This window comes from Zonotrichia leucophrys, chromosome 2 (genome assembly GCF_028769735.1).
Source record: "Zonotrichia leucophrys gambelii isolate GWCS_2022_RI chromosome 2, RI_Zleu_2.0, whole genome shotgun sequence".
Lineage (NCBI taxonomy): Eukaryota > Metazoa > Chordata > Aves > Passeriformes > Passerellidae > Zonotrichia > Zonotrichia leucophrys.
In genome coordinates, this window is record NC_088171.1 from 48,578,854 (window position 1) to 48,598,445 (window position 19,592).

General features: G+C 40.8%; 1 protein-coding gene across 4 annotated transcripts in view; it reads right to left on the reverse strand.

Moving 5' to 3' along the window:
- ELMO1 (engulfment and cell motility 1) overlaps positions 1-19,592 on the reverse strand; it is a 303,547-nt gene that overhangs the window by 243,546 nt on the left and 40,409 nt on the right. For 3 of the 4 annotated variants that reach the window (XM_064704898.1, XM_064704900.1, XM_064704899.1), the window contains one exon: positions 10,837-10,986. In XM_064704898.1, coding sequence (XP_064560968.1) covers positions 10,837-10,914 — 78 coding nt within the window. In that variant the 5' untranslated portion in view covers positions 10,915-10,986. Of the gene's footprint in view, positions 1-10,836; positions 10,987-19,592 lie in introns of those variants that run through there. The other variant, XM_064704902.1, reaches the window with a different exon arrangement.

Consider the following 19,592-nt stretch of genomic DNA (forward strand, 5'->3'; position numbering starts at 1 on the left):
TTATTTATACAGCCAGCCTCTCATGGTACAGCTTGGTCCTCCTGGGGCACTACTGCTACAGCACTGATGTGAGTAAGCACAGCCCATGATGAAAGAAGCAACAAGATGAAAAAAAAGTGGAAATCTTCTGGGACACAGAGTTTGCAATTATCAATTTGATAACACTTTACAAATTGATAAATGTTAAATAAATCACACCACGGCAATAAGTAATAATAAGTGTCACAGACACGTTTTATGAAAAATCCTTTCCTTAGGATTTTTCCTCCTGAGAAGCTGAGAGGCCTCAGACAGGAACAAAATGTAAACAATGATTATCTGCTGCTGTGGAATGCAACAGGTGGATCTGTGATTGGTCTCATGCTGGTTGTTTTTAATTAATGTCCAATCACGGTCAGCTGGCTCAGACTCTCTGTCTGAGACAGAAGCCTTGGTTATTCATTCCTTCTTTTTCTATTCTTAGCTAGCCTTCTGATGAAATCCTTTTTTCTATTCTTTTAATATAATATATATCATAAAATAATTAAACAAGCCTTCTGAAACATGGAGTCAGATCCTCATCTCTTCCCTCATCCTAAGACCCCTGTGAACACCATCACAAATAAGTACTAGCAATAAGCTGCTGCTCCTAATAATCCCTTGGGCTGCACTCCCCCTGTACGTAAATCTCCAGAAAAAATTCCTTCCCCTTCCCTAGCTGGGAGATAAATTGCCACCAGGACACTGTTCACAAGAGGGGTGTCCCTGCAAGCAGGCAAGGGCTGCCACGGCTCCCTGTGTGCCCTCTCCCGCGCGGAGGCTGGTTGGCAGGAGGCTGCTGCAGGGACACTGGCACGCAGCACGCAGAGCTGGCAGCAGCAGCAGCAGCAGCAGGAGCAGCCCTGCCACCCTGCCTGCACAGCCAGGCCCCCTTGCCAGCAGAGCCCTGGAGTGACAGGCAGGTGGGTGAGTGCCCAGTTCCCGCTGCACTTCCCAGCTGGCTTGCAGCCACCCCCGGAATCTGCCGCAGCCTGCGAGACACGGAAATGTGTTTGGGTACCAGTGTCAGGACATGACTGTCTGCTGCAAGGATAGGACCACAGCACTACTAGGAAACAAAGAAAAGGGACTGTTTTTTTTTTTTTTTTATTTTTTAACCATGGAAAATGAGATAAAAGTCTATTTCCATTCTCTGCAGAGTAATTCCACTTGGCAGGCCATTCAAAGTACCTTTTTTTTTCCTTTTGCCCCTGGCTCTAAATATCTGCCAAATGTCAACGAGCATAGATTTGAAGTTTTTGTTACCTTAATCTTAATAAAATTCTGTTTATGGAAATTTACTTAGCTTTGCTGCATTTACAGTTCCAAAAAGTCAAATTTACCTTATTAGTCAATGTACTTCAAAGAATTTCTTACAATCAGTCAAAAATATTTTTAAGTTTTTCGTTCATAGAAATGAGTATTTTGTGCTAGTGCCTCCTTTTTTTTTTTTTGTCTCTATGTCTCCTCCTAGACTTGTAAAAATGAAGTGAGCTTTTACACATGCTGAGATGCTCATTTAAAGTTCTAAGAAGATCAGGCTGTTGCTTTAATGTACAAAATAACAGAGATCAAAGTAAACTTTGTGCTCCCTACAGGAGATAACACCTTCAGCTGACTTATCACAGTATCTGCACTGAACACATTGGTTAGAATAAAAGTATTTTCCTAGGGCAGATATTAAATTGAGAGTTGAAATTAGGTGACACTTTTTCAGCCATGAAATTAAGTGACATTTCAGCCTCATGTCTTACAGATCTGCACACAAGGGGAGAATCCTGACAATGACACAGAGCACAGGCAGCACTACAGCCACTGTGAATTTACACACCTGGTAAAGCTCTATCTGCATTGACTGGTTAGCCCAGATGTCCAGGACTCAGGCATGGCCCTAATGCAGGTCACCAGTTCTGAGCTCACCTGCACATATCTCAGTTGTGTCTCTGGGATGCACACAGGTCCCAAACTCTGTCTTCTTGAGTACCCGTCCTTGCTGCTTGTGCAGTACTTGGTAGCACTTTCAAAGTAACTTGCAGAGCACAGACTGAGATTTCCCACTCCAATTTCCTCACCAGTTTCATCCTTTCATGCCTACCCCTATGGAGAACTCACAGGGAACCAGTCACCAGGAAGACCTAAGCACAGGCGTTAGTCCACACCACTGTGTTGTTCCAGAGAAATCATGGCATGAGCAAAAGCAAGCAAAGAATGTCCAATATATCAATGCTGACCCAGTTCTAGGTCCTGTTCAAACCACCAGTAGTACTCCAATTCGAGTTTAAAGCCCTTCCAAATCAAACAAAGTGTGTGTGTGTGTGTGTGTGTGTGTGTGAACTGTAAAGAGGACAGAAGCCTAAATCCAGGCAGAAACCTGTGTTATATGTGCAGTTCTGATATACTTTGTTCTATACCAGGAAATTGTAGACAGGTTTGTTTTAGGCCAAGTCTGAATGTCTTTCCTTTCCACACAACTGATAGAGATTTATTGCTTTTTCTTTTTGCTTGGGTTGGTTTGTTAGGTTCTGCTTGTTGGGGTTTTTTCTGGGACAATGACTGGGATATCCGTCTCCCTGTCTGACACCTTTTAATTGCAGAAGTAACAAGAAAACCCTTAACTCTGCTGTCTTTAAGCCTATCACAGAAAAAATAGCAGATGCAGCACATCTGTTAGTGTGAAACAGCATTAAGGAAAATAATTCAGTTGCTGACCTGTGCACCTGACAAAAACCAGAACTTCAAGCCAGTAAATACAACATTCTGTCTTATAATTAATACTATTATGACACTAATAAATAGTGTCATAATAGTATTACTTCAAGCCAGTAAATACAACATTCTGTCTTATAATTAATACTATTATGACACTAATAAATCTTTCAGTGCTAAAGTAGTTTTTATGGCTATTTAAAAGCAGAAAAACACCTCTTTTCACAGTCAGTGGAGGTTTTACCTGTTACTATCATACACTAGGGTCCACAATGGACCAGTGACAAACACCAGATGCAAGGACTCCTGGATCCATGACTTTCTAATTCAACACTGGTTTCCTGGGGTGTAAGAGACAAGGTCTTTTGAAAGGGGGAGATGCTGGAGTGCTTTGGATTTCAACCTTCTCAACCTGCTCTGAACCACTCTGGGAATCAACACCATTCCATACAGTGGAATACTGGTGAGAGCAGACTTGTTAACTTACTATCAGGCATCTGTAAAAGATTAAAGGGAGGATTTCTCTAACCCAGGGGAGCACCCCAGAGAATGAATGCCTGAAGAACAGGGAATCCACAATGCTGCAGTGAAAAAGACCATAAAACCCAGCCAAGGCCAGGCCAACACCACACAGTTATGCTGTGCAGCAGCACAGCCCAGGGCTGGAAACATTCACACCTCAGAGCCAACAGGCAAAATCCTCAGCAAGTGCAGCTGCTGCTGATGGGGGAGAGCTTTTATCAGCTCAATTCACAGCTCTTAAGGTGACAGTTTTAACATGTCAGTGGCAACACCTTGGTATAAATTTAGCACTAGGAGCTCCACAGGGTGCCCAAGACTTAGGGAAACCCAGGTTTTTGTGTCCTCTCCATTCTCAGCTGCAGCTTCCTCAGTTACTCCCTTCCCACCTCCAAAGAGATCCTCACTCCTAAGTCTGCATTTCACCTGATCTAAGCACAGATCATTTGTTTAGGATGTTACAGTGACTGCACAACAAGGGAAGCAGCAAAATATAATGTTGTTAACAAAAAAACCTCAATCAAAAAATGAAAACCATAAATAGAATTTTGCAGAGACTTCTTACTCCATCTCTAGTGTCCCTAACAAGATGTAACACTCCCTGTTTTCTCAAGTGTAAGTAGGAACACTAAAAACACTCAATCAAGAGTACTGAAAAGTTAAAAGACACCTAGGGACCCATAGTAGTGAATTTCACCATGTTTGCATGCAGCATTCTTGCCACACATATTTAAAATACAGCCAAAACACACTTTTAAATACAAAGCAGGGCTTTAAGATGTGGCTCTTCACACAACCTATTAGGAGAGCATGCCTTTCAAGACAGAGTGAAGGAACCCCAAACCCCCAGCTCATGACTGATATATTTCTAGCCTACAAGGGCAGAAGTTTCTCCATGAAAGAAAAAGAAAATTATACTGTGGGATTTTTGGTATTGCTCTCTTTTGTATTACAAAACGTAATGTCTGTATGTCTATAACTAGAATATAATTGAGTCATAAAGTGTGCCTGGATACTCCAGCTGGCCAGAATGTGAATTAATTCATCAGTCCATAACTTCAGAAATCTCATTGTTACACATTTCCCTTTAATAAGAGCAGAATTAACTTAAGAGATGGGACTCCTGCTGATAGTTAAAAAATTTTATGGATGCAACAACCTTAAAATCATGTTTAGCCTTCATCTTGAAAATGCCATCACCTGCAGGCAGCAAAATTCAGGCTCCAACAGGGAGGTTCTGGAGAGAATTATTGAGCTAGTAAAATCAGACATGGAAAAAGTCAAACCAAATCCACCAAAGAAAAAACCCCACAAACCACACAAATCAAGGGGAGAATAGAAAATAGTGCTTTATCTCTTTGTTAAAATATTATTCTCTGAACATCCTTTCTGCTGGAAATTAGGAACACTAGGACATTAGTTCTGTAGAGACCTCAAGTGTATCCTGGCTCTACTGGCTCTATTTGCACTTTTATTTAACAAAAACCAACCAGCCAACCAACCAACAGAACCCTGTTTACTGCACTGAACTTATGGTTCTTCACCTAGAAAATAGCACCAAGTAGAAAGCATAAATAGCATCCATTTGTGACTGCAGTTCACAAAACATTTCCATTTATTCTCCCCCTCCCTTTCTTTTACAATGCCTAAACCTTCTGCACAGCTATTACCTCTTCCATCTACTAGGTCTGGCTGCTCCCTCTGCATTAAACAGAAGTAGTAAGACAGAGTTTTTATGTATTTTTCAGTGATGAGGTCCCAGCCACACACACCACAGGACATAAGTTTGCAGCTTTGAAAGAATCCAGCCAACCAGTGGGAATGTGGCTTTGGACAAGCCAGAGTAATAAAATGTAACATGTGACAATAACATTGCCTGTTTTATCCCTGCTGGCTGGCTGCCACCACATCAAAGAACTGAGGCTCTAATGATGACTACTCCAATGCTGCAGTTCTGTAAGAAAAAGAATCATTTTTCAAACTCCATTGAAGCTAGCAATTGGTTCATTATATTAACGAAGCATTGTCTGTGTATACAAGTGTGTCAGTGCATTGAATTATATCCAGTGCACTAAAAAATTCGCATTATTGTTTCCAAGGTTATTCTTGCTGCTAACAGCTTTTAAAACAAAAAAAAGTAAAAAATTGAGACTTTTCATTAGTCCAACAAAGGAAATGGAAAAAAAATCACATAAAAATAACAGATAGTATTTCTTTACCAGCTCTATTAATAATATTTTCACTATGTTTATATGTCAGTCAGCACCTGCTTTAGGAACAGCTTCATATTCAATTTTGTGAAGCTAAAATATGACAGGTACAACAAGGAGCAATAAAACTCCAAAAGCATCTGATTGGCACCTAAACACTGATTTTAAGCAAGCCCTACCTTTAACAAACTGGCTTAAGACAACAAAATGTTTTTCAATTCTTTTTGAAAAGGTAGCCACCTTTTGGTTCATCCATCTTTGGGCAAGTCAGCACCAGCAGCAGCTGATGTCCTCCTTTCAGAATGGGTGAGATACAGCTGCAGTGGCCAGCCCCGAGCACTGGCTCCTTCTCCTATCTGACAGAAAGGAGCTGCTGCTCCTTTCCTGCTGCAAATCCAGGCAGGGAATGTTTTTATAAGTCAGTGGTTTGTTTTTTTGGGGTTTTTTTGGGGTTTTTTTTCCTCTCCTCATGATCTGCTTCTTAGCCCTCTATCTTCAAGAAACTGCAATCTTGTCAGCTGTTAAAGGCACTGACATTTCCCTTTACTATAAACTCAGGATGTGCAATAACACTGGAAATCTTAGCAATATTCATACCAAAAATCTTCACTAGGTTCCAGCTACTGCAGTACCATTATATTTTCTGGGTAAGAGTTCATATAAATTTGCAGGTTTGTTGGAAGGAGGCAAGAGCCTCTCTTTCCCTTCATTCCCTTAGGAACTAAACGCCTCAAGTCAGAGTCTGGAGCCAGAATGAAGCACAGAGAGTGACACTTCACAGTACAGTGAGACATCAATATCCCTTTCTTGATCACTGCTTGAACAATGCTGGTGCTCACTAATATTGCATACATTTAGACTCGTGGTGCCAGGATTGTCTTGGTATACTGCTATTACTAGTGACAGTACTTGCAGAAACTAGATCTATTCTTAGTCTACAGACATGGCAGGAGTGATGTGCAACTTTCTTTTCTCTAATTAGGCATTTTACAATCCCTTTTGAACTTCATTTTTCCCCACAGTTTGAGAAACGCACTGAATCAATTAACAATCCCCAAGGGTCCATATTTAGGTCTGAAGCTAGATATAGGTTTGAAAGCTTCTTTTAAAAAAACCAAAATCTTACTGGTGACCTTTTAATATGCAGTGAAGTACAATGACTTCTATGAAGAAGACAAAAAAGAACCACAATTAAAATGACACTGGCAGAAGAGAAGAGACAATTTGAAAGAGATTCTTAAAAGATAAACTTGCTGACTAAATCTAAACTTTAGAGAGAACATAAATGTAAAGCAGCCCATGGCTCTATCCATGGCTGCATTTCTATTAACATGAAATTGTCATATGAAAATGCTCCTATAAATTTTGCTCACCATACGAGATTTGTTCTTTGAAAAGAAAACACAGCTCTCCTCCTCCCTCCCCCCCATCCATTTCTTTTTGCTAATGTAAAGACTCACATCTGCTAATTTAATCCATGTTTAATGATCTCATAGGTAAAAGCAAGCCTGGAGGAAGAGACTGTATAGCCAAGTTTAATTATAAACTGTTCTTTTCAATAGGAAAGCCTTGTTTACCTCCATGGCTGAGGAAGTTCATCCCCAAGCTTAGAGGAATCTGGTTTTAGTACAACTCGTGTTAAGACACACAAGTGGATTTGAATGGGATAAGCCAAAATAGATGTTGTCCCCAAATCTCCATCTTGTGCCTCTCCTGGAAGCTGCTTCTCCTGCAGCAGGAACAGTGTGACTGTAAATCCACAAAGTATCCAGGTAACCTAAAATGAGCATTGGCTTACCTAAAATAATTTGTGCTGTAAAAAAACCCCAACAGCTAAGAATTATACATAATGGGCACAAATTAAAGCATGCAGACTTTCACTGAACACAAGAAATAACACCCTCTTATGAAATAGCTATTTCTGGGACAATCAAAGAGAAGACAGGATAGACTAGCCAGCATCCTGGCTCAACTGTACAGACCCTGTGCAGTTCTATTATCAACATCTTCTAGGATAATCAGCCAGAAGATTGAAGAAAAAGATAACAGACATTCAGCATCTACCATTCATTTCTTCCCCAGACTGCATTGCTAAAAAGCCCACAAAAAGATCCCAATGCAAATTCAGACACCAACTCATTTCCATTCCTCCCCTTACATGACAGAAAGACTAAAGCATGAAAGATCAACACTGTACTCAGTTCTGAAGCCACAATCAAATCTTCATATTAAAAATTAATTTTGGTCAGAGTTTTAATATTGCCAGTACAGATTTATGGAGGAGGGAAGAATCTGGATGCTATTTTTCTAATTTATGATTGAGGAAAATGATGGAACTGGGGGGGAAACCCAAATAAACCCCAAGTATTCAGGAAGAGAGTAACTAAATTCAGTCAAGTCCATCTCTCAAGAATAATATGATTTAAAATCAGTTCTAATCCATACAGGCATCAGCCACCTGTGAGGTTTACTGCAACTTAATTAGTTCCCACCTGGTAAGAGAGAGAGGGCTGTAAATAAGAGACAGTTCCTCCCCTCCTTGTTTAAAGCAACTTTCCAAGAAAAAAGCATTTGTGAAACCCTGATATCAAATACTACATGTCAATGAATGAGCAGAATATTTTCTTTACATTCATTGGAAGCAGGCACAGAGGCTAATTCCAAAAGGCACTTAATTATATGTCAATTTTTCTGGCACAGAATCTCTCTGACTGAGACTAATTTTGCATGATTAAATTTTAAACCACCATTGGTGAACCCAGGTTAACAAACCTATAGAAATGCAGTGGGAAGCCCCAACTTGAAAAGGCTCTGTGCCTCCTGAAGTCCAAGCTGTCAGAAGTCATGCAGGGGAGTGTAAAGTTTAATAACATTTGGTGAAAAAATACTCATGAGCTCTTTTAAGGCCCACACCTGCCAGTACAGCACGATCAATGGTTCTGGTTTCACAGTGGCATTTCTTCACTTTGAAAATATTTTACTCTCTCCACTGCTAAGCAAAACATGCATACATGCAGCAAGTAAATTAGGATAATGTGCAACTGAATATAAATAAGTGCTTCCAAGTATACACAATGAGCAACCTTAAAAAACCTCCCAGATTTTCCTTTGATTTCTTATATGGTATTTGTACTTCAGTTTTTGGAACAGCCTCAGTACCCTGAAAGATAAAACACTTGTGTCACACTACCGTGATGGGGCTCTGCTGGGTTTTTTTTAAAGTAATATTATAGTGCTGTTCATTTAAATTCTGTTTCTCTTGATGGTAAGAAAGAGAGAGAAGAAACCATTATGTGAAAGTTTTTAGTATTTTCTGAATATATGTCAAAGGGTGACTGAATGAGCAGATGCCACCTGGGACACAGGCACTGGCTGCAGTGTCTGGTCAGTGGGTAAGTCGTTTCTCTTTTCTGTCTTCCTCCCCTTTATCATCTCCGACAGCTAGCCATCTGAGGGATGAATCATCTCCTCCACTACAGCTCTTCCACTGAATAGCTGCTCTAAAGGAAACAGATTGAGGAAAAGTTAGCGCTAAGTGAATCAAAGGCAGAGCTGTGTGCTCTGAAGTATGTATCACCCTAGATATTTTCAAGGTTCATTCCCACATTGCTCCAACCTTGAGAAAGGTAAATATGCCTGTTTGTGTGTGCATGGGTAGAAGGAAGGGATGTTTCTTTCCCATCTTTCCATGTCAGAAAGGGGAGGAATGAGACTCTCAAACTTCATTCTCTCATTTCCATTTCTCTCCGCATCGGGAGCAGACTGCTGTTAAAGTCTTCTCCATTTTGGCCTTACTTTCCCTCTCCTTCCTCCTCCTACCCATAATGTGGCTTGAGGAAGCTTGCAGATAACTTGGCAGGCTCTGTTTGAGGAGTTTTACCCAATATAGGTCAACATTGATCTTTCTTGTCTCTTTCAAATCTTACCTCATAAAATTAAAAACAAGGTACTAGAAAAGTAAACTAATATTACAGATAAGATATGAGGGTTTTTTGAGAGTTACTTGAAGCTTTTTGTAAATAAAACCAAATAATTTTCAAATTATTCTGCTGCTATTTGAAAGGAGACTTCATAATACTTTTTCAGTTTTGTCCTCACTGTACTTGGTTCATCATGACTAACACGCCTCTTTCCCTGAACACACTGTGCAATGTCTACCATTTGTTATATAAGAAGAAAAAAGTAAAATATTTTTCACTCCAGAAGGCAGAAGATTTCTATGCTTACTGAAAAATTTCAGCAAATGAAAATGGAAAAGCGTGGCAGGTCAAAAAAATCAACCTACAAAGTTTGGTTTCACTTGGGAACTCCCTTTTCCTCTAAGGGAGCTTCCAGAATGCTTAAAAATCATACTGCTGTGATTCCAGATGCCCTCTTGTACTATATTTCTTCAAATTTCACACAGGAATTTCCCGGGCATGTGCCACAAAAGGGTTAACTACAAGTGAAACTCATTGCACTGCATGAAAAAATTACTAACTCATTTCAGTAATACATTTTCAGTGTGAATTCAAATGCTCTCCTCTCCAATAGACCTTTATAATGTACTGAGTCCCCAGACACACCAGGGTCTAAAGCACATTATAAAATGCTTTTCTTCACTCTGAATACTATTTACAGAAATAATAATCATTCTAACCAGGTAACATGCTGCAGGATTTCAAAATGTTAAGGGTAAGCTGTTAAATATTAAAGCGGTTGCTTTTAATATTAATACATGGGCCACAAAAACAATCTCAGAGAAGTCCAGAATATAAAACACGGCCCTTGTATAACTTGTTTTTGTTTGTTTCCCCCCACCACAATCCCCTAAAAAGAGTTTTTAATTCATAATTTTGAATTTGTTAACTTCTGTATGCTGCCTCCAATCCGTCCACAGGGCCATTACTTTAGAACTAACCAGACAAACAGAACAACCTCTGAGATTCCTGAACAGAACAACAAAGATCCTCCTGCTCACAGTGCACCACTACTTAATTTCCAAAATCTGCACTTGCTGCAGCCATTCAGTATGATTCTATTCTAAATGCAAAGCACTGACTAGAAATTTGAAGACTTTCCACCCAGAGGTAAAACACTGCCACAATTTAACAGTTGAAGAAACTAAGGCACAAAAGTGTTAACTGGGTCACACAAGCAGTAAATGCCTTATTCAAGCAGCTGTTTAGAAAGAAAAAGCAAATCAAGAAACCAGCCAAACACATCAAAAATCTTAAGCAGTAAAAGAGGAAGAGGGTTACACCCCTTATAGAAAACACTTTCTACCCCACATACATTCATAGAAAAATGCACATGCATTGAAGTAAGTATAAATACAGAAGAAAACATGCAAAGAACTTATTCATGAACAGGGCCAGCTGAGCACGGGTACACAGGCACTTACTTGATCTATTTCCATTAACTTGGGGAAGGCACCTGGCCATTCAATCGCCACCTTCACTATATCAGCAGGAGGGGGCATTGCGACGCTGCTGTTCCTCGGAGCCAGCACAACTGGACACTAAACACTGCAGAGAGCCTCTCTCATTCACACCTGCAGGGAGAGAAAAAAAAAAAAATAGAAAGAAGAATATTACAGCAGTTCAGGCAGAACTCCAGCGCTGCCGCTTCAGTCTCCTACATTTCCCCTGGCTGGGCAGGTGGATGGAAATGTACAGGTGTGTGTTTATGTGCAGGGGCAAGAGAACGGCTCACGTTACAGGAGCAAGCACAGGACACAACACCACGACACGCTGCACAGCTCGACAGTCTGTTAGAAAGATGGCTGAAGCACTGAAATGTACGGTGAATAATAGGCATGCATTAGATTTAAATAGAAAAACTATTTTTAAATATTATTAAATATGCTGGTGGGGGAAAAGCGACAAACTAAAGAAAGCTTCTGTTACAGTGTCACTCCTGGAGTCCCAGGGAACGTGACCAGTTCGGTTAATGCTGGCGCTTCAGGAGAAGAGATTGCCCAGGAAGTTATGGCCAGGAAACACGGTTTCTTTTAACTATAGCAATGATCTTCTGGGTGTTCACAAATAGATCACTGCACTATAGCAACCAGTATGTCAGGAAGAAGGCAGAACACACAGCAGTTTCCACATATACACACACACACGCACACACACATCCTCACCTCACGGATCCAGAGATACCCACATATAAATACTTCATGGTACATTCAGACACGTGAATACACAAGGATGTAGTATACATTCACAGTGACATAATCAGCTACATAACATGTCATAATTCGGCAAGAATATGAATATCAACAGGATCTCGTGTCAAATAGTGTGAACTGTGAATTTCAGGGAAAGAAGAAAGGGGAATAACAAAATCCTCAGGTTTTGCAGAATTGAAGTTCTGTCTCTTCTGACTCATCAAACTTTATAACCTTCCAACAGCAACAACAAATGTTTATCAAGAGTGTGTAGTGTCTCTTTGGGCTTACAAACAAAGCTTCTGCATGCCTCTCTCAGTTCGGTGGTGGCAGGACACCCTCTCTAGTAGCAAAGCTCTGCAATTTTCAGACACAGCAGCCTGTGCACCCTTCTGCAGATGGGGAGGTTCCTGCTGGCTTTGCCAAGCCCTCCACAACAACCATGGTGTTTCCTGCATGCTCTGCTGAGACCCAGCAAAGCGCCATCTCGTACCACAGAACAAGAGAAGCTGTAGAAATCCCCAGAAGTGGGTGCAGTCCCACTTCTTCTTACAGAAAAAGAGAAGGAAGTGGTGAAAGCATGGAGACATGTTTGCACATACATCCTCTCAAAGAGCTAAGGCAAGACAGGAGCTGGCTGAGAATACCAGACATCCAAAGACACAAACAGGTAAAGGTTAAAAGAGGCTTTGACCACCTTCAGCTGCTGCTTCAACTAAGCTGGCCTAATGACCTTTCTTCAAATGCAGCAGAAGCTGGAGCTCAAGTTGGTCTTAACAAAATTGTGACATCTTCCCTTTATTGGGAGACATTGTACCTTTGTCTCAGACTACTTTTATAAGTAGGAGCTCATCCAGCCTTGTGGGTGTCTTAATTTTTCCTTCTTTCTGGTGTGCCTCTGGTCTGCTCTGAAAAGGCTCAGTCCTCTGAGTCTGCAAGCCCTGCTACATTCTACATAAGGCTCTCAACACATAATATAAAAGCAATTTATGAACTTTAACACTCCAGCAATTTATTTCCAACAATGGCAGTTCTGACGCCGACAGGATCGCACATCACCACAAAGCAAAGCACAAGGCAGTAAATGAGACAATGGACGGTCTATAAATAAAACTGGATTGCAGGAAGTGCCTTGAAAGACTAAACAATGTGATTAAGAAACACTGTGATATTGTCTACATTTGGTAGATGTTAAAGGAACAGGGAATAAACACAATTAAAGCATGCAGCTGGCTTGCTGGTCATTGAGAAAATCAGGCATTTACTTTAGGGTGTCTTCTACCCTGTACAGCCTTAGCAAATGCAAAGTTCCCACAATTTCTCCCCGAAACATCAGAAGCCCATCATTTGCATTTCCATCCAGCGGTCCCCTTGCTGTGCAGTGCACTGGCTCAATCAATCAGCAAAAAAAAAACCCAAAAAATGAAAAAGTATTTTTGGTCATCTGCTTTTTACCATATTTGAGTCAAACAACTACTCAGAGGTGATACAACACGGGAGAGGTGAGGAGAAGCGAGGTTTCTTGGCAGCAATGAGCTGTTAATCCACCTCGACAGTCAAGTGAAACTGAGACCTTGGCACCTTCGGCTCCCACACTCACAGTGACGGTGTTTCCCACCTCCTCAGCAGCGCAGCCCTGGCTACTCTCAGCCTGCCTGCCCGTGTTCCGGTATTAAGCTGTCTGCAGTGCTGAAGTGGGGCTGACTCACCCGGGGCCTGACCGACAGGCTACTCCCTGCCCTCCCTGCCTTGGCACCCTGTCCTTGGCAGCAGGGATGCTGGAAGCCTCAGCCAGAGCCTGATTTTGCTGGCCACAACACCAAAAGAGCATCAGCTCCTGCCAGACAAACTTGACTGAGGAGAGCGTCAGCTGAGTAAGGCTTTGTTTTCAACAGTTTTATTTTCCCCCATCACGTTTCCTCCACACTTTTAATGAAGAAAATCATCTGTAGACCACAAATCTAAAGAGATCCATAAAAACTGTAGAATCTACCTATTGCACGGGCAAACACATTTTCTTTTGACTGAGAAGAAGTAACTTGTGGCCCAGTACCTTCCCTCCAAATCTCGCAATAAATGCTGGAGAAAAAACACTGATTCATGACCGTTGGCTGTGAGCAGAAAAGTAAAACAACATTACACAGCAATAAATTTGCAGAAAACTTCCATTTTCCCATGCACTTGAGGGCATTAACCCCAATTTTGCTGTAGCAAGTTGTGGGCTATCTTGACTCACACAGGAAGAAAGGTTTAAGAAAGCAGAGTCAAAGAAAGCTGATGATAAGTTAATCAAATTCAGCTATAGAAAATAAGCACTTACATTCCAAAGCAAGGTGCAAGAGAAGTCTGCCACGGCATTCAGCAGACAATTTCATTGTGACTAGTTTTAATGTAGGCTAGCAGATCTCCTACATAATTATAATTATTACTATACATATGCTTCTACAGTCATAAAACACAAAGCAAAGTGACAGATCTTTAACTAATACAAATGGATGTAGTCCCACTTCTCCCACCAGAAGACCAACTCAAAGATAACAATGTGGTCTGAATGCTGAAAAGCATAAAAAGTCATCACTTCATTTCTGTTTCTCAGTGGCCATCCTAGTCCATGTGCTGACTTCTTCTTTCCTAATTTATATTTTTATGAATACATTGCAACATACAAAAGATCATTTAATTTCATTCTACCTATGTGACAATACCAGAAACAAATATTCTTTTGGGGGGTTTTTTTAAAGGCCAAAATTGATGTTCAGTTGTCATCCCAAAAGTAAGACTCTAAAGAAAATGCTACATCCTACAGTGCTGACAGTTCAAAATTACCTACTATTTATTCCCATGGTACGCAGTGTGATAGACACCGCCCAGCAAAATAAGGAAGGCACAAATCCTGGTTTGAAATGGTTCTAATTTAGTAAGCAATTTTCATTATGTGCATGAAGAACTAGAACTGCTTTTTGTTATGCCAGCAGCAGTCAAACAGTGAAAAGGATAGGGGTGACACTGAAGGGTCTAGTTATGGAGTTTGCTCAAGTACAATTCCTTTTTCTCTCCCAATGGGATCTGAGAAGCACTGACATGTAAGAGCAAATTTCCAACTCATTTTAACAACCTTTATTTCCAAGGCAGAATCTGAAGGCAAGCAGGACTCATGTGCAGGCATGAGCGTATGAAGGGAAGGAGGGAGCCAGAGAAAAAGGAAGGCAAATTCTCATTGTTTTCCCTAATGCATGCAAGGAGATATAACCTGGAGAATGTTTAAGCAACTTACATGCTCCACAGCACACTATTTTATACTCTGAGGGGAGAAAAAAACACTACCAAAGCATGTCTACCACTTGAACATACTTTCTTCCATCAACATGATTTTGCATAACAGATCATACCATAAGTGTCAATTTTGCAATTTATTATTACCACATGCAGTACATTTATGCATTTCTACCATACTATGAAGGAATTCCTGTGGTCTACTAAGTCAGAGTAATAAACATCCAAGTTGGAAATGAAAGTATGTTAAATTTAATGTAAAAATGCATCAGCACAGATATGCAAGCTCTTGATTTACCTGCCTGGCTCTGAAGGATGCATTCAGCACAAATGTCAGTAAAATATATATTGAATTTTCCCCTTCTACCTATGCACTGCATGTGGAAAACAGGATTTTATTTGCGTATAAAATTAGTTCCTAGTGGAAATCTTTTTTTTTTTTTTTCAAGCTTCTTGTGCAATTTCATTGGCACTTTCCATACAGAGACCTCAAACAATTTAAATAACTTGAAGTTATCAGAGCACATCTCTCAAGAAATAAATTCTATTCTTCCTTCACAGACAGAAGAAAAGTGCAAGGCTAATAGGAGCTGTATGACTTGCAGCTCTACTCACAAATGTAAACAGCAGCCTAGCACAGCTAAATTGTTCTTCTACAGAAGAGAGGTAATACTCAAAGAGCAGGTCAGCTCATTTCACAAGCAGCTCAAGTAAGAAAATTAATGATTATAAAGTGACTGAAGGAATGCCACGTGCATTGATAATTTAATAAAATAAAGCACATGCTTCTCCAGCCTGGACAAAAGGCAGCAGATACAGCACCTGGAGCTGGCACAGATCCTGCCACTCTCTGACACAGGCAGGTTTTTGCACGGCATCTCTTGAAGGTGATGGGCAAGCAGGGCAGCGAGGGCAGCAGGGCCAGGCAGGATGCGGTGTGTGCTGGCAGGGAGCTGCGGCCTGGCCGGGCCCACAGCAGGAGGAGAGGCCCAGCTCCCTCTGCTCGGCACCTTATGTAAGGAACCGCTTCTTGTCAAAGCTCGTCAGCTTCCTCTGCTCCTCTCCTGCCGCCCCAGCAAACAGAAACTAAGTGGCAAGTTCAGCTGGAAGGTCCCTCGGGGACCAAGTCTGATTAACGATTTTAGAAAGATAATCCAGCGCTGGATTAATATCCCCAAGAGAGTTATTTTTGGAGTTAAACTGCATGACTGAACAGCTGAGTCTAAGGAGCTGTAAACATGCTCTACCATCTCTACAAGAAATGAAAACAGGGCAGAGAAGCCAGGGGCTGGATGTACACTTTGTGTACATTAAAAGGCTTTCATGTTGCCTTTTTCCTTCTTAGGCATTCAGTGCTATTCACCCCTGAACCAGACAGGAGTCAAAGGCCCAGCAGACCCATGTCAATAAAATCTGTGGATGCTTTGACACAAATGGAAGACAAAGCTGTACAGAAGCTATGAGCTATACTCTAGTAAGGGATGGGAAAACAGCAGCAGTCTCCAAAAGCAGGCAACCTGGGTGGGGGTGCTACGCTTCTGTAGCAGCCACCACACTGCAAGAACAGCTGATCCCCCTCAAATGGCGTCCATGGTTCAGAGCAGTCCATCAGCTTCCAAACAGGAACATTTCTTTGATGCTGAACCCTAAGTCTGCTGATCCGTAAAGCATCATTAGACCAGGAGTGAAATATTTGATATTATGTTAAAATGAGCTTTGGACCCTTCAGGTTTAAATGCACCACCCTTCCTCTCCAAAATATATGGAGACCAAGAATTTGAGCAGATTTTAGGATTATGGGCAACAAATACAGACAAGAACAGAACTCTTGTACAGAACGAGACAGTTTTTGCCACCAGTAAAGCTGTCCAGGAAAGACAACTAATAGTTGTGTGGTTGTCACCTATCTCATTCCCAGCATACCCATAACCTTTCTTCACAATCTCATTCCAAATATTTTCTCTGTCCACAGACATCTTGTTCCTCTTTCTGGGAAGCATTTTATATGGTTGAGGTTTCACTATGTTTGACAGGTCAGACCAGTTTCCAATAGAGCATTCTTCAAAACTAGAGAGCAAAAAAGGCTTTAAAGAGTGCTTCAAAAGAAAAGGTGGAAGAAAACAAAATAGACTGGGTGTACTCAGAATATAAGCAAGAAAGCTGTCTGGTCTTGCTTTTAATACACTTTGCTTTTAATATCGGAAAAATGTAGGTACTTCTTTAACATGAACTACCCCACTTCTAGGAAGATTATTCTCCTTTTACTAAGGAACTCCTAGTTACATGACTGTAATTCATAAGAGGACAAAAAATTTAGTTTTGATTACTCAAGTTTCTATTTCAAACTTTGTGGCAATTTCATTGACTCACATATAACAGTCAGATAAGGATGTTTGTTCACTAAAGATGTTAATATCTGAACTCTTCAAACTAGAGATCAGAGAAGTATCAAGCTCAAGTACTCAAAAGAAAATTCCAATAAATAAATAAACTAATTTTTTTTAAATCATAAAAAAACCTAGACTAAACCAAAATGCACCAACCACCACAAGCCCCGTAAAAATAGCAATCCAGCAGTTAAAGATATAAGACTTCACAAAAAAAAGGATAATTTTTCAACCATGATGAGTACCTGCCTAACATAATTTAAAGACCAGGGCAGGTATCTAGTATAGAAAAAAAATGCTACTCTGAATACAAACTATAACTTAATCTACTTAAACTTTTCACAGTTTGTCAGATCTTGCCCACTTCATTTGGGGTTGTTTCTCATCATTTGGCTTGACTCCAGATGTTTCCAAACTGAAACAAGTAGCAAAAAAATATCCCTTAAAATCTAGTTAAATATAGTTTTCTTTTCCCACCTTTCAGGGTTGCCTCATATAAATAACGTGCGAGGTAGAACGGAAGTAGTGGGGAAAATGTAAAACTTCAATTTCAGCCAGTGGTCCTACTGTTCTTAAAGAACTGTAGGTTAAAAATCAAAGCTCTCAGCATAAGAAATTTGGAGGGCACAAGATAGGCAAAAAGAGATTGACACTGTGAAACAACAAAATAAAGCAATGCAAAACATTACAGCTTGAAAGGATGGAAGCATTTTTTTTTTGTTTGGGAGGGGGAGAAGTTAAAGGGGTGGTGCTTTTTAATATTTAAACTAAGCCCATTCCAAAGGTGTCCCATGAAAATGAGAACTGAATAACTTTATCACAGGCTGGTTGAAAGCAAGCTGAAAAGAAACAAAGAAAGTTTATCAAAAGTGCTGTGAACATTGAATAAAACTCAATTAAGGGTAAAAAAAAAAAAATCACAGTCCTCTTTTCTACTACTAGCATGATCTGGCTATGGTACCTCATACTTTCCTGGCATTTGGATAAATCAGGGGGCTAGAAAGGACACAAAAAAGAGCACCTTCAGTCAAGATGATAATACAGCAGAAACTGAGTCAAAGCAAGAATGACTGGCTATATCCCAGTCTTATAAAGGAGATAAGATTCAAGAAGATAAGCTCAAAGTTGGGGAAAACCCTAAGCTTCCTGCTGGAAGGAAGATGAAGCAGCAGTAAAAAAACCAAAGAATTTGTTACCCTTTCAATGTTTATTATACATCCAGGGGAACGAATGGAACTGCTAGGAAGTTAGCAGTCAAATAGAGGAAGAGAGGGCAACAGAGAGGTGTGAATGTTAAAGGAAACAACCAAGTTAACTGATGGCACAGACAGGATGTTGAAGGTTGAAACAAACAGCATTATTTCCTAATGTAATCATTCTGCATAGAAAAATCCTACAGAAAAGAATAATACTGATATTCCACAGTGCATAAGCATAATGTTCATCATAAGTAAGAAAAACAGGAAAAGAAAGGGTGGATAACTCTTGTGAGTCTGGGAAGGGCACAAAAATTTTGAAGACACAAGCCTTTTGTCAGGCACTGACACTGCCCTTCAGAGATGTGCAATTTTGAGTGCCACAATATAAGAATCACAAAGCTACTAGAAGCCACCCAAAGGAGGGCTGTGAAGAAGGTGAAGGATCTAGAGGGGAATTCATACGAGGAGCAGCTGAGGCCACTTGGCTTGCTCAGCCTGGAAGAGACATCACTGCAGTGGCACCTTCCTCGTGAAGGAAAGCGGAAAGGCAGGCACTGATTTCTTCCCTCTGGAGACCAGTGAGAGGATCCAAGAGAATGGCATGAAGCTGAGTCAGGGCAGGGTTAGGTTGGCTATTAGGAAAAGGTTTTTCACCCAGAGGGTGATTGGGCACTGGAACACGCTGCCAAGGGAAACGGTCACAGCACAAAACTCTGGGTTCAAGAAATGTTTGAGCAGTGCTCTTGGGCACACGGTGTGACTCTTGGGGTGTCCTGTGCGGGCTAGGAATTGGACTCAGTGATCCCCGTGGGTCCCTTCCAACTCAGAGCCTCCTATGATACAGTAAAAGACAAAAAACAACAAGAGAAGGAGAAAACCTCCTATCAGTAATCTTGCAGCAGAAATACTTACTTCAATCCGTGCATCAAAACATCTAACAGTCAAAATGGCCCATGTTTTTCTGACTTCCCAGCACTACACAGCCTCTGAATCCACCCCTGCAGGCTCCTAGCTCTCTGGCAGCTTACTCTTATACTCACAAAAAATAATTTGTCCTTAACATTTGTGGACTTGCCAGTGCTGGAGTGCTGGCTCTCTGAAGGACATTCAGCAAAACTAGACAGCATAT